This window comes from Papio anubis, chromosome 10 (genome assembly GCF_008728515.1).
Source record: "Papio anubis isolate 15944 chromosome 10, Panubis1.0, whole genome shotgun sequence".
NCBI classification, from domain to species: Eukaryota; Metazoa; Chordata; class Mammalia; order Primates; family Cercopithecidae; genus Papio; species Papio anubis.
The window spans coordinates 62,457,210-62,472,587 of record NC_044985.1 but is presented as its reverse complement, the minus strand read 5'-3'; the positions used below and the strand labels follow the sequence as shown (position 1 = coordinate 62,472,587).

Below are 15,378 nucleotides of genomic sequence, written 5' to 3'. Positions count from 1 at the left end.
AGATACACAAATCTATAGAGATGTATTGGTGGTTGCCTAGGTCTACAAGGGAGACAATAGAAAAGTCCTTGGGGCAATGGCTAAGGGGTACATAATTTCTTCTTGGGGAATGAGAATGTTCTAAAATTATGGTGATGTCTGCACAATGATGAATACATGGAAACTCATAGAATTGTGTACTTTAAATGGGTGGATTGTATAGTATGTGAATTATATCTCAATAAAGCTGTTAAAAATGTTAATTTTCTACATGCTATTTTCCAGCTCGTCATATAGAATTTAGGAAACACATTAAGGACATTAAGGTTCTGGAGAAGAAGCGAGCCATGTTTGAATGTGAAGTTTCTGAACCTGATATCACTGTACAGTGGATGAAAGATGACCAGGAACTGCAGATCACAGACAGGTCGGTTGTTTTGTCTTGCTACATTCCAGTAATTCCCAGTTTCTTCTGAATCACCATATGGTAAAACTCCCATTTCCATTTCATCCATAGAATAAAGATTCAGAAGGAGAAATATGTCCACCGCCTTCTGATCCCATCCACCCGGATGTCTGATGCTGGGAAGTACACAGTGGTGGCAGGAGGCAACGTGTCAACTGCAAACCTCTTTGTAGAAGGCAGAGATGTTCGCATCCGAAGTATTAAAAAGGAGGTTCAGGTATTGTCTATATACTAAATGTTTTGAAAAATCATCAGTAGTCCATAATCTATCATTTTATATTTCAATGTTTCCCTTTTACATTTGCTAACCACAGTCCTTTAAAGAATTAAATCAGCTCATTCTTACTTGGCTTAGACTCTCTCATGCTGACCTCAATTTAGTCACAGTTTCCACTCAGGGAATAAGTGTGTCCCTAGCAGCTGTCTAAATACGTTAATTAAAGCAGCTGTAGAAACTTCACCGTCTAATAAATGGCTGCTTGCCAAGCAGCACCAACCAGAAAAGAATTAAAATGTAAATCGTGAGGTTCACACATCAATTAGAATTAAGGAAATTTTGAACAAGGTGACATTTTCTCAGGTTTCTATCTATGGAGAGCCAAGTGTCAAGGGACTTAGTGGCCAGAAGTACTTTCTATGAAGTCTAAGAGAAAGCCCCGTCCAAGCCATGCTGGGTTCCTGGCAAGGATGCTGGATGCTTTTGCTGTCGGCTGAGTTTACAGAGCTTGTCCTCATAAGTGTCAGTCATCCCAAATGATATAATGGAGGACACATGTCTAGAGAAATACCAGTTGAGTTCAGCTTCATCATATTGCTCATCCAAAGAAAACCAGGCTTTAGAGACTGTAGACCACAATGAAAAAGCCTTCAATGAGGACTCAGATAACCTGGAGAGGTCTTCCATCATTTATTTGCCAATTCTGAACCTCAGTGTTCTCACTCTTAAAATGAGGATAATACTTCCTACCTAGCTCACAAAGTTATTGTTCATATAAAATGAAATCAAATTAAGTAATAACTTTTTAGATAATAAGAAGCCCCCAAATGTAAAGTGTCTTTATATCCCTTTTTAGTAAATAAGCAAACATTTAAGGATGAAATAATTGTCCCTTTGGGCCGGCTCCTTTCCTCCGTGCAGGTGTAAACACAATTCTCTACAAGAGAAGTTTATGTACCATTTGTCCAATACTAGACAGAAAAAATTACAGAGTGCTATAATCAGCCAACTTATTGCATTATAATATATTGGTTTCACATGCCATTCATTGACCAGTTTTAGAAATTGATTAACTGGGAGGAAACCAAAGCTTCAAGTTTTTTGTTTTTTTTTTTTTTTTTTTTAATGTTGTTCCATCAATAGGTCATTGAGAAACAGCGTGCTGTTGTTGAGTTTGAGGTCAATGAAGACGATGTTGATGCCCACTGGTATAAAGACGGCATTGAAATCAATTTCCAAGTTCAAGAACGACACAAATATGTGGTGGAGAGAAGAATCCACCGAATGTTTATCTCTGAGACCAGACAGAGTGATGCAGGAGAATATACCTTTGTGGCAGGAAGGAACAGGAGTTCTGTCACTCTCTATGTCAATGGTATGTAAGAACAGATTTCAGCATATTTTGTGGATCTATCAGAAATAATCCTCCTGTTTAAGTCACTAAATTCCTGTAATTCAAAGGAAATGTCTAAAGAACCTATGGTATTCACATGGTTGCAGTTATATTTTTTTCTTCACATTATACCTACAGAAAAGGGAGGGCAGCTGTTAAAAGACCTATTGAGAAGTTATTTTCAGAAGCACCTGATGGCCAGATCCTTATCTAGTTGCTCAACACTATTGAATACCCACTGGGTGTCAATTGTCATATACCCCACATGGGCTTCCAGATTTGCTGTTAAACTATTTTAGTTCTCTGCCCTCTGCCTGAACTGCTCAAGTCCTAGCAGCACTAACAAGTCAAAGTAGTGTTTCCAGCCTCTGGTATGGAGTGCCTAGGAGAACTCAAAGGTCCTCTTTGAGACCCTGGAAGGCCTAGAGAGCCTCAGGCAATGTGGAACTAGATCCTCTCTACCCCAAGCTCTAAGAACAGGGGCTCTTATTTTGGAGGGGGAATTTCACCTGCTAGCAAGCCCTCCTGAGGAGCCTCCGAGCAGTTCTCAGGGAAGTGCTGTTAAACCTCTGCTCTCCTCATTAGAAATCTTAAGGCTGAATCTCAAGCTGACCTTGTTTCGAGTCTAACCTAGATGCAAGAGAAAAATGGAACCTCCCTTTCTCTCCTCATCCTAGGCCATATCTCTTTGAATAAAATACCCCTGAGGCAGATGCAGGAACACCAGGGGTAATCTCAAGATTCACAAAGATGAACCATATCGCCAACATTCCCTTGGTTCCTAGGAGACCAAATGGTCATGGCATCCAGTTCTTATTACCTCTGTATTACTAGTGGAGAAACTGAGACACAGAAAAGTAAAGATCTTTTCTATGATAGTGTCAGAGGCCAGCCTCACAGAAGTCATTTCTTCTAATTTCTGGGTTCCATGAACTAACCAGGTCCCCTCACTCATCACAGCACTGAGAATATGCTTTAGTTAGCAAAACAGGAAAGCTGAATTTGTTAAATATACCTAATGGCATTTAACTAGATCTGAAATAGTAGTCATTCATTCAATACTCACTGATTGCATTTTACTGGCACTGGTACATAACAAAATGACTATGACATAAATACAAATACTTGCAAAACAAACAAAATGGAATGGGATGAGCCTCCTCACCATATGATTTGTCCAAATGACTTTTGAAAATAGGTAGCATGTGTAAGTTATTTTATAATTCATTCAGGTATCCATCGCTAAGCCCCCACCCCAAACAGAAACTGGGATAATCAGGTTAACTCAGCACTCTCAGCATGCCCCCCAAATGTCAAAAATATCTTTCTGAAGCTATTCCCTCTGCTTGTGGACAAATTCTAAATGCTTTCTTCATTCTTAGCACAAAGAATGTTCTAATATTCCGAGGCAAGTAAAAATACCACAATTCCAAAATTTTGTCTCTGGATGTATAAGTAGACGGCAAGAAATTAATGTAGAGTTTTGCATGCTCTCCTGTGTTTTTACACTTTTTTATGAGCTATTTGTCAACATTTACTCCTAGCTCCTGAACCGCCCCAAGTTCTGCAGGAGCTCCAGCCTGTCACTGTGCAGTCTGGCAAGCCGGCCCGCTTCTGTGCCGTGATATCCGGCAGACCACAGCCCAAAATTTCCTGGTACAAGGAAGAGCAGCTGCTTTCCACTGGCTTCAAGTGCAAATTTCTTCATGATGGGCAAGAGTACACGCTTTTGCTAATTGAAGCCTTCCCAGAGGATGCGGCAGTCTATACCTGTGAAGCCAAGAATGACTATGGAGTTGCCACAACATCAGCTTCACTCTCAGTGGAAGGTGGGAATGCCTTGCTACTTCCAGCTGAAAATAAAACCTAAGAAATGGCTTTTGTCCTTTCCCAGTGCATTTAAAAATACAATTTGGAGCTCATAAAAGTAGATTGCTACCCAGTTTTGAAAGCACTCTACTGTGAAATAAATTAAGATAAACATACATGCTCCCTTCTGTGAGGTCTCTATGGTGACTTAATCATGACAAATCTTGTGGTTTCTTTCTTTAGTTCCAGAAATTGTGTCTCCCGATCAGGAAATGCCAGTTTATCCACCTGCCATCATCACCCCGCTTCAGGACACTGTCACTTCTGAAGGGCAGCCAGCCCGTTTTCAATGCCGGGTTTCTGGAACAGGTAGGTTTAAGAACAAAAGGTATCATTGCTAATACTTACAAAGAATTATATGGGAAAAACATTCTGTCACCTTCTCCTCTATCACAAACATCTCTCATGCATAATTTGAAGCTTAATGGAAATCTAGCAGAAAACTTATTTCAATTATTAAATTAAGAATTAGATAAGTGTTTTTCACTATTCTGTGCCCTAAAAATGGTTATTTATGTTATGTTATGTGTTCTTTACCCCAGTAAAAGAATCACATTAGTGTTTTTTACTAATCTTTAAAAAAGGTCATGTTCCCTTTATGATTGTAGCTACACTTAATTTCCTAATTGATAAAATACAATGACAAAACTAAAATTATCATTAGATTAATCATAATAGCATCTACATATATTTCAAAAGAATAATACATTTATATAAGATATTATTCAGTCTATGGAAAATGCTTGTGTGAAAGGTATCCTTTGGAAGACAATATCCTATAGTGGTCAGAAGTCGGGGCTTTATGGTCAAAGATGCTGAATTTGAATCTTGCCTTCAATATGTGACCTTAGGCAAATATATCATTTCTCTGGTTCTCTTTCTCTCATGAATACATTGAGTAAACTATTGCATTCAATTCTAGAAAATATATTTTATAAGGCTAGGAATTCTGTTTTAGTACCTAGAATTTGGCATCTGAAAAATAGTACCTGGTAGAAGGTAAGCTCTATGAAAACAAGAGTGGATCGTTGCCCTAGAATATCACCTGATACATAGTAGATACTCCATAGGTAATTGTTGACTGGACAAATTAATGATGGTTAAATGACTGTTACCAAACACTTAAGATTATTATCAAGATTAAGTTAGGTAACTCAAGTCAGCACATAGCACAGTGCCCATCATAGAGTAATCAATGAGAGTCAGCTGCCACCATTTTTAATTGGAGCATGCTTCTCAAGTACCACCAGCCGCTTTCCTCATCCCGGGAATCTGACCTTGGTAGAATGAGACAATATATGTAGAACCACTTCAAGTCATAATTGATTGTCTGTAATCACAATTGATAGATATCTTGTCTCAGATAGAAACAAGATAAATCAAATGAATGTATGATCCCTTTATCCCAAATGAAAATCACTCTCTAATTTTCTTGGCTTTTGTATACCACCAGCCAAAGGGAAACTCTCAAAGCTTGGGCATCTCCCAGTACTCTTAATAGGCTGATGCAAAAGTAATTGCAAAGTTGTATTGTTTTGTTTATTGTGCTTCTCCCATTAGTTTATAATCCAATATCTACCTTGTCAAGATTTATTTTTCTGAACAGGTTAGTACTTCAGTTGGTCTTCTGACCTGATTATTTCCTCCTCAGAAATGGAGATTGTGATCTAGAAATCCAATAGACCTATTTGATTGTATGAGCATAATTAAAAGATATAATGTATGTAAAAGCACCTATAGCCATGGCTGCCAAGTAACTGGGGCTCAATACATTCATTTTATTATAGCCATAGAGAGGAATTATACAAACATCAATGTATTGGGTGACCAATATGGACAAATACCATGGACTGTATACTTGAGGGATAGTGTTCAAGAAATACTAAATATTAATAAATGAAGACTGATTTGATAATATCCTACTAACACAATAATAAAAATATATTTTAAAAGCAAATTCACTAAAGCTACACTAAATACGTTATCCATTTATTTAATTTTTAGAGGAATTTTTTTAATATAAACATATATATACATCATTCAAAGTAGTAATATTTGTCCTAACTATATTGGTATAGTGCTTTTAAGTCTATAACATATTAACATATGGTAGTATTGCCTTTAAAGTGTTGCAGAAATACACCTGAAGCACTCTACAAGACACCAATTGGGGTAGAAAGAGAAAAACTTCACTATCTTTTCTGCATAACCAATGTTTTTAAAGTTTGAATAGGCTTTGTAAACTCAGAAGATCATTAACGTCCTATGTGTGGTAATATTTATACACATATAGTGGTTTTAGCACCCTCTTGTAAATTTGTTTTCCATATGAAAGAAATTAAATTCATTAAATAAAATGCTCTTTCAAAAACTCACCAACTCACAGAGTTTCATACCACTGGAACTAAAAATATTTACACAACTTCCTCTGGCCACGTATTGCCTTAAGTAAGTGTAGGCCTGCTTTCCACAAATTGAAAAGAAATTGGGAGTCTTCAGAAGCCCCTTTTCCATGCTTTTTGGCGATGCAGTACTTTCTGAAGCATGAAACGTGGGCCTGAGCAACCAGGGGCTGTTTCTAACAGCGAAAATGTTACCTATTGAAGGTCTCCAGTGCCACCTACTGGTAGAGGAGCAATTTGGAAAAGCAGAATGTTAAAACGTAAAAAAGCTAGTTTTTTGCTGTTTATTCTACAGATGATGAGTCAGTGTCATTTGGAGGGTTACAGAGTGACAGCTAGCTAAACAAAATGGTGAATAATTAACCTAGCACTGATGTTGTCTGTTATTCATTTAAGCATCTGTGCAATTTTTATTCTACCATTTATTGTTTCCCTGCTATTGAGACATTGCCTTAGGTGCTGGGGTGCAGATCTTGCTCTTGCTTTAAGGAGCTCAATACGTAGGTGAGGAGATGCATGCACACAACTAGATCCCAAGGTTTTAAGTGCTATTAACAGGCACACTTTCTCATCATTCTCTGTCTGGGAGAGAGCCAGAGAAAGATGTGTGAACTGAGCATTGAAAAATAAGTAGGATCATCGAACACAGTGGCATCTTATGATGAGAAAACAACATCTCCAAGTCATCAAAACTTGCAATAATGCGTCGTGTGCTAGAATCGAGTGGTTTAAGTACAGTTGGTTTAAGTGATATCATGAGCAGGTGAGAAGGCTGGATGATACGGCAAAGCCCGTGCTAAAGTTTTTGATATTCTATGCTGAAGATTTTGGAATTGATCTTATTTACATTTAGGAGACACTGAAGGATTTTTAAGCCCCCAGGTACCATGATCAGGTTTGCTTTTTAGAAACGATACTGTGATAGGGAAAGAAGGAATGGACAGATATGGGAGGCAAGACTGGCAGTCAGGAACTCGGGAGAGGTTATTACAATAGGCCTGGAGAGTGTGGACTAGGACTTCAGCCAGAGGAGGCAGGAGAGAGAAGGGAGGGATTGTAGAAGTAGTAATATGGGAGAAGAATGGCCTCAAAGAAGCCGCAAGAGGCTTATGACTAACGCAGATCATGGCATCACAGCCACAAGCACCAAGTCCACTACCACGAAAGGTTTCACCTGTTAACTCACTTACTGCGTGCAGTTCTCGTCCAGTGGCAGTTCATGTGTATCCTGATGCCTCATTCAGTTCACCAAAGGAAGAAGCTGTCAGTAGAAATAAGCAGAGAACCTTGTAAGAGGATGTACCAAACTATTCATCCTTCCCTTGCCATTGATGATCACACACACACACACACACACACACACACACACACACACACACATAAACACCTTCACACAAACCAAATAGGGGTGGTGTTTCATGTTATATCACATGGACCTGTCTTTTGGCATGTTATTGAAGACACTGTTGCTTCCATCTGTGATGTTAGACATTCTTGCTGTAATGACTGACTTGTGCCACTGGCTTATAAAGCCATTTCATGTGTGTTGTATCATTTAATTCTCACAGCAATTATACGCAATGAATAGCCCATAAATCATTATGCATGCCATTTTACAAATGAAAAGACTAATCCAGAAAGCTTAAACAACATTTCCAAGGTCACACAGCTGACAAGTTGTAGTGTCAATATTTCATTTTCTTTTTCTTTCTTTTTTTTTTTTTTTTTTTTTTTGACGGAGTCTTGCTCTGTCACCCAGGCTGGAGTGCAGTGGCAAGATCTTGGCTCACTGCAACCTCCCTATCCTGGGTTCAAGCGATTCTCCTGCGTGAGCCTCCTGAGTAGCTGGGATTATAGGCATGCACCACCACGCCTGGCTAATTTTTGTATTTTCAGTAGAGACAAGGTTTCACCATATTGGTCAGGCTGGTCTCGAACTCCTGACCTTGTGATCTGCCCACCCCAGTCTCCCAAAGTGCTGGGATTACAGGCGTGAACCACCACGCCTGGGCAGGATTTCATTTTCTACTTTACCTTGCTATCTAAGGAACTGAACAGATTTGTTACTGTAAGAGGAGAACCTGCCATTTATACACAACTACCATCATGGGAAGGGCAGTAAATTTTATAGCAAGTGTTGGCATTAAAATGCAGACAAATGCTAGATGATTGGACTATGAGAAGATCATCTTGGATGGTATTGAGACAAAGAAGAGGTATAGTGACTATGCTCCAAAAACAAGATGGCTTTGATTTTGGCTATTCAAACAATTAACTAAAATTAAAGTGCATATCACCTCCAATTATTACAACACAATAACATGCTACTTTACCTGTAATTTGGGTTTTTACTTTCTATTATTTTAAGATGGTTCAAATCCTTATATAGAAATAGCTAGCTTTATTATAATGTCTTATAACTGCCACTCTGAAAAGAGTCAAATGTATCTAAGATGCTCAAATACCATAAATCACCCTCTTTATTTAAAAAATTATTTTCTGTACAATTATTTTTTGCCATATATACTGCATACTGAAACTTTTTGCTCATCAGTAACAAAGACAGAGATTTTTTTTTCTACAGCCTTCAAAGTTATCTATTTTAGACTTTTCATATCTTGATCTTCTCAGCTCTCTTTTTGATTGATCTTTCTGCAAACCAAAAGTGGAGATTTTTCTCACTTCCTGTCCCAGAAGGCAACTACAAGCCCAGATCAAACCTTTCATGATGACTGTTCTCAGGATTGTCTTTTCCTCAAAGTGGCTGAATATGTCAAAATCTTGTCCCTGCTTCTGCTGTATGACATGCAAATGTCTAAAGAGAATGTAACTGAAATTCTATCATTTTAAACATTACAACCAGTTCAACCATAGGACAAGCTATATTTTTCTATCATACTTCCTTCTTGAAGATGAAAGGAAATCATTTAATAATAGTAGATATGGCATGCCCAGAGAAAAGTATCATGTTATTAAGTCAAATATGAAATGTAGGCACTAGTATTATTAACATAGTGTTTGCAGGTAAATTTCAAAAATCCACTCGTTTTTGTGGTTGAAGTATCTCTTCTTTTTTGTTGTAGATCTAAAAGTGTCTTGGTACAGCAAAGACAAGAAAATCAAGCCATCTCGGTTCTTTAGAATGACTCAATTTGAAGACACTTACCAACTGGAAATTGCCGAAGCTTATCCAGAAGATGAAGGAACTTACACGTTTGTTGCTAGTAATGCTGTAGGCCAGGTGTCAAGCACAGCCAACCTAAGTCTGGAAGGTAAAGTAAAACAAATTTCAGAACCCCATTTAAATATAGATCGAATCTTACAATGTCTGTAACAATTACTCAAGAGTTCATGTAAATCATCGTTGTTCCTACCATTCTCTTCTAATTCAACTAATTATTTCCATGTTATATGCCATGTTCTCGTTTCTCCTTTACCACTTTTCATTGTGAATCATAGACCATCATGTTTCATTTGGCCCCGCTTTTTCTCTGTAACAATTTGTAATGTATTGCTGCTGTCACCAGCTGTCATGCTTCCTGATCAGCATGAATCAGAAGGGGGCAAAATATGCTGAAGAAATAGGTAGATTTGTTTTCTCAATTGGCTAACATAAAAATTATATTTTAAAAACATCTAAGAGTGTTATCCTCCTATCGTGCTGACACAATTTTGATTTCACAAAAGCTAGACCATTTCAGGTCTGTACACCAGCGAGTTATATTCATCCTCCTTTAAAGAATGTCTGAGTGTTAAGGAGTGCAGTCCTAAAGTGGTTTAACATTTCTCTGAGTTAGGGCTCTTAAATTGTAATCAGAAACACTTCCTCAGTAACACGGGGACTTTGATTCAAACGAGGATAGCATCTTTATATAGTGGGACTATTTTTCCTGAGCAAATACAGTCTATGTAGTATTAAGTACATACAAATACACAAAGATTTAGAGAAACTTCTATTTTTTTCTTAACTTTATGCATTAACTGTAACTAGATGTTTGTTAAATAATGAATTTAAAGTGGTTTATAAAATAAAAAAGTTGACTTTACAACCAGAGGAAGAAAGAAAAGAATACCTGAACCCTGGTGGATACTCCACTATTGCCTTCATGAACAATGTAGTGAAGTTCCTTAATCCATTCATGTCTCAGCTTGCTTCTCTGGGAAATGGAAGGGAACTTGTGTGACTTTGAATCAATAGTGATATACAAGGACAAGGCATTAGGATTGGACTGAATTCTAGTCCATTATTGGAATTTGTGACAAATCTGTAGACAACTCCAAATAAGTTCTGGTTTCAATGCAAGGTAAGACATTAAAAATTGGTATGCTTCTTTTCAGGATTTAGCAAATTTGAAGAACATACATCAAACTCCCAATGGCATGTCTCTTTATCAGTTTCATTTAAGAAGGAGCCCCTTGGCCAAAAGCCCAGCTTCATCCAGCCTCTGTCAAGCCTCAGGGTGCACAGCGGGGAGACAGTCAGATTTCATGCGAGGGTTTCTGGCATTCCCAAGCCAGAAATCCAATGGTTTCATAACCAGCAGCTAATTCTACCAACAAAAGATGTAGTTTTCCATTTTGAGGAGTCCACAGGCATGGCTTTAATGCTTATAGTTGATGCTTACTCAGAGCATGCTGGGCAGTACTCTTGCAAAGCAACCAATAGTGCTGGGGAAGCCACTTGTGCAGCTACACTCACAGTGACTCCAACAGGTAAAGCCTATCTTGCTTCGAGGACTTTGATTTGCTGTATACCTCTCAGTCCCACTGTTATTAATGAGAGTCTCTGTTGTTTGTTTTATTGCATACTGTGGTCAGTCCATAACTTACTAATAAAATAACATGCAATAACTTCCCCTAGGTCCTCAATTATAGGTTAACCTACACACTTTAAATTTCACTGGAGTATCTGTTCTATGCCCCAGAGAACCAGTAATGATTTTATTAGGCACCACCTTTGCTTGGCTTCTTTACTCTTCTAAGCAACATTGTATCATCGCATCATTAAATTATCTATTTGCTGAGTATTACTTATAAAGCATACAGTGGACGGAGAGCAAATGCTACCCCAAATATAGTCAGCTAGAGTGAGAGAGAGAAAGAGAGACTGGGTCACTTTGGATAGCTGAAATGACAACAGAAAGAAGGAACCAGATACTGTATGGCATCTGCATGAGCCTTCATCAACCACTCATCACGGAATCACTGGGAATGAATTTTCTTTTGTGTGATCCTGACATCTAGATCATATTGCATCTGGCATGCTGCTTCCACGTGACAATTATGTCTTTCATCTTCATCTTCCATGCCATTTTGTGTTACTAACATGGGCAAGTGACAAAGCTTAGATCTTAATATTCTTTTCTTTTTCTTGTCACTTGATTATACAGTGCAAGCCCTAGATAGGCAAAGTTCTGGGAAAGATGTAAGAGAGTCCACCAAGTCCCAGGCAGTGGCAGATTCCTCTTTCACAAAGGAGGACAGCAAAATATCTCAAAAGGATATTAAGTCATATCAAGGATCATCATATGAATATGAAGTGCAGGTTTTTGAAAGTGTATCTCAAAGTTCCATCCACACAGCTGCATCCATTCAAGATATACAGTTGCGCCATACTGCATCCCTTTCAGAAATTGCAGAAAGCACTGAGCTATCTAAGGAATGTGCTGAAGAGTCCACGGGTGAGGCGCCCAAGATTCTCCTGCATCTTCAGGACATCACTGTAAAGTGTGGTGATACGGCTCAATTCCTGTGTGTTTTAAAAGACGATTCTTTCATTGATGTAACCTGGACTCATGAAGGTGCAAAGATAGAGGAATCCGAGAGACTGAAGCAATCACAAAATGGAAATATTCAGTTTCTTACCATATGTAATGTTCAGCTGGTAGACCAAGGACTATACAGCTGCATTGTACACAATGACTGTGGAGAGAGGACAACATCAGCAGTACTAAGTGTAGAAGGTGGTTAATTGATTTTTAGCTATGACTTGCTTCATTTCATCCTCATCGCTTTATGCAGCTTTTCTGCTGTGCAAATTCAATCAATGAATATATTAATCAGAATATATCTAAACTAGCACCATATTCATAAATGACTTCTGAAAGTCAGCCAAGTCAATGACCATGATTATCCTGAAAATTTAACTTGCCAGTCTAGATTCAGAAAGTTTAATTTTTAAACGTAGATTCGGGAAGCAAAGGCTTATTTCCTATATGCTGCATTTTCTAATATTTACCAATGTGCCACCAAGAAAGTGTAGCAAAGTTAAAATGTTGTAGTCTGAGAAGTATTTATTGGGTATTTATTATTGTGCCGGATACTGTGGTAAATTTCAGTTTAATTGTTTTAAAGTAAGAGGTTCAACAATTCTTATCACCTCTTCATTTTCACATCTGGAGGTTCTAGTTGTTTACAAAGGGGCCATGAAAATAGAAAACTGGGACCAAGTACAGTGGCTCATGCCTGTAATCCCAGCACTTTGGGAGGCCGAGGCAGCCAGATCACTTGAGGTCAGGAGTTCGAGACCAGTCAGGCTAATATGGTGAAACCCCATCTCTACTAAAAATACAAAAATTAGCCAGGCATGTTGGTGCATTCCTGTAACCCCAACTACTCAGGAGGCTGAGGCAGGAGAATTGCTTGAACCCAGGAGGCAGTGGTTGCAATGAGCCAAAATAGGGTCACTGCACTCCAGCCTGGGCAACAGAGCTAGACTCCATCTCCAAAAAAGAAAAATAGAAAATTGGGTGCTGAAAATAACAAGGCTCTCTCTGGACCAAAATTTGAAGTCTCTAGATATTACTCCATAAATAATGCTGCTTTTACAGGCTTAAAATCCTCCTGGAATTGTAGAATTTTCTCATGGCAAGATCACAATTTTTATCATTATTGGGCTTGATTCTCCATCATGTCTGGAAGAGCAGGAATAAACTTGTCTGGGCAAGTGATAACTTCTTCCTCTTATCCGTGGTCTTTCCTTTTGGATATTAATGAAATAAGAAAAATATTTTTCAGGTGTTCTAAGCCTGTGTTGTGTGCCTGTAGGCAAAACAGCTCCACTGAGTCTCATGGAAGGAAGGTGGTGGGAGAAGTTCAGGCATCTCCAGGGGTCTGTGGAAAGCTCTGGCCTCAAGTTCCTCCCTGATCCTGGCCATAGTGGTGTTAAGGATGAAAAGGGGGCAGTGCAGTGCTATGGAGGTGCACAGCCATCTCTGCACAGAATTTTGAAACAGTGGCCTTTCTTCCTACCCAGTACAGAGAATATGGTTCATTGATTCATATAATTTTTCTGCAACACCTGCTCACCAAAAGGAGGTCTTATTCTTTCTTAATGAGATTTTGTTCTAAAGCTCTATCTCATGCTGTCACCACAGCCTACAAAGGCAATATCTCAAGAACTGAGGTTTAGTTATGTAAATTAGATAGAAAATTCCACCAGCCAGAGAGTTGACCCTCAATTTCACTGCAGCTGCTGGCTAGCACAGTAATCACACAGAGTGACTATTTATTTGGAGGTGTTGTCTGCAAGTTTTGTAGGTGACAGTGTGACAATTTTTTCAGAAATGTAATTGGGAGTTGGCTGTCTTGTGAAGGTGGGAGAAATGTAGATTAGATCTCTTAACTCAGTTCCTAAAGAATCTAGTGCTATAGTGCAGTGTTTGACTTTCATATTCCCAGAATTGATTTGAGCTTGGCTCTTTTGCCCTAGGATCTCCAGTTCATTGAGTTCCAATGGATAATATTATTAAAGTGTTCTTGAAGCAAAATTATTTTTTTGAACATCCAACTGCCTTACTTGTACCTAAGAAAGTTGAAAGATAAGATATTTTTAGGTGTTTGAAGAGTGAAAGATCAGGCACAGTTGTCTAATTATTTGACATAGGCCAGTCTTTATATGTTCCTTTTTTATTTTGGCCTAATAAGTTCATATAGGCTACAGAGTTATCCACCAAGATCAAGCAGGAATGTCAAACCCCTGGAAGTCTGTTTGAATACAGTTCTTATGTGCATAATAAACATAGACATATCGTATATTAGTTTGATGACTAACATGCTGCCTTTCCTTCTCATCCTAATGACATTCCATCTTCTCCACATTCAGCATGTTTTTAAATCTTACAAACACAGCTAATTTATGCCTTTCCCTAACTTTATTCTTACCCAGCAAAAGAATCGCAAGCCAGAGCACTTACAAAAATTACTCTGGGTTCAGACACTAAAAGTATTAAAACACTCAAAGAGTCACAAATTAAAACAACCCCTGAAGTAAAAAGAGAATCGTCAAAGAAAACATCAAGTTTGTCATTAACTTCATGCCAAAAACCATAAGAAACTGAGAACAAGGGAATCAAGTCTACTGACAGGATACCACGTGGACTGAAGACTGACAGTGATACGAGAGTCCCAGCCTTTCAGCTGCCCCAGAGATGATTGTGTTTAAAAACTGTGCATATTCCTTGTGTAATAAAAACAGTTTTGATAAGTCTTTGTTTTGTTCCTTAATATGTAATTGGACTTTGTATAGTTTAAAGTTTGAAAGGTGGTTCAAATCAAAGGAGTATTTACTAGCAGGAAAAACTGAAAATAGCCCTCTGCTAAAGTAGCAGTTTAGAAAATGCATGTTCTTTCTAAATGTGATTTCATCTCTTAGCAAGTGTTTAGTCAATAGGACATTTTTTTAGAAAATAATATTCCTTCAGTTTGTAGATTGCTTTCTGAATGCATGTAAAGGCATGGGGAATTATAGAACTAAAAGTGGAAATTTCATGAAGAACCTAAAATAAAAATGTTTTAAATCTTTCTGTCGACATTGCCATGTGTTTTATCAGCTCAATAGTTTGTTTGGCATGGACTTTTTGGTATATTTGGGGAATGCAGTTTTCTGTTATTATAATAAAAAGAAAATTTTAATCATATAAGTCATGAATTGATGCAGAAAGTGTATGCAATTAATAACTAAAATCTCTTTATATGTTTTTTTATTTTAGCCCCTGAATCAATTTTGCATGAGAGGATTGAACAAGAGATTGAGATGGAAATGAAAGGTATT

The 15,378-nt window shown here is 38.0% G+C and overlaps 1 protein-coding gene across 50 annotated transcripts in view; it reads left to right on the top strand.

Annotated features, from left to right (window-relative positions):
* TTN (titin) overlaps positions 1-15,378 on the top strand; it is a 272,676-nt gene that overhangs the window by 38,813 nt on the left and 218,485 nt on the right. For all 50 annotated transcript variants that reach the window (XM_031651844.1, XM_031651839.1, XM_031651871.1 and 47 more), the window contains 7 exons: positions 265-406; positions 497-662; positions 1,806-2,037; positions 3,600-3,884; positions 4,108-4,233; positions 9,410-9,598; positions 15,317-15,373. In XM_031651844.1, coding sequence (XP_031507704.1) covers positions 265-406; positions 497-662; positions 1,806-2,037; positions 3,600-3,884; positions 4,108-4,233; positions 9,410-9,598; positions 15,317-15,373 — 1,197 coding nt within the window. The remainder of the gene's footprint in view (positions 1-264; positions 407-496; positions 663-1,805; positions 2,038-3,599; positions 3,885-4,107; positions 4,234-9,409; positions 9,599-15,316; positions 15,374-15,378) is intronic.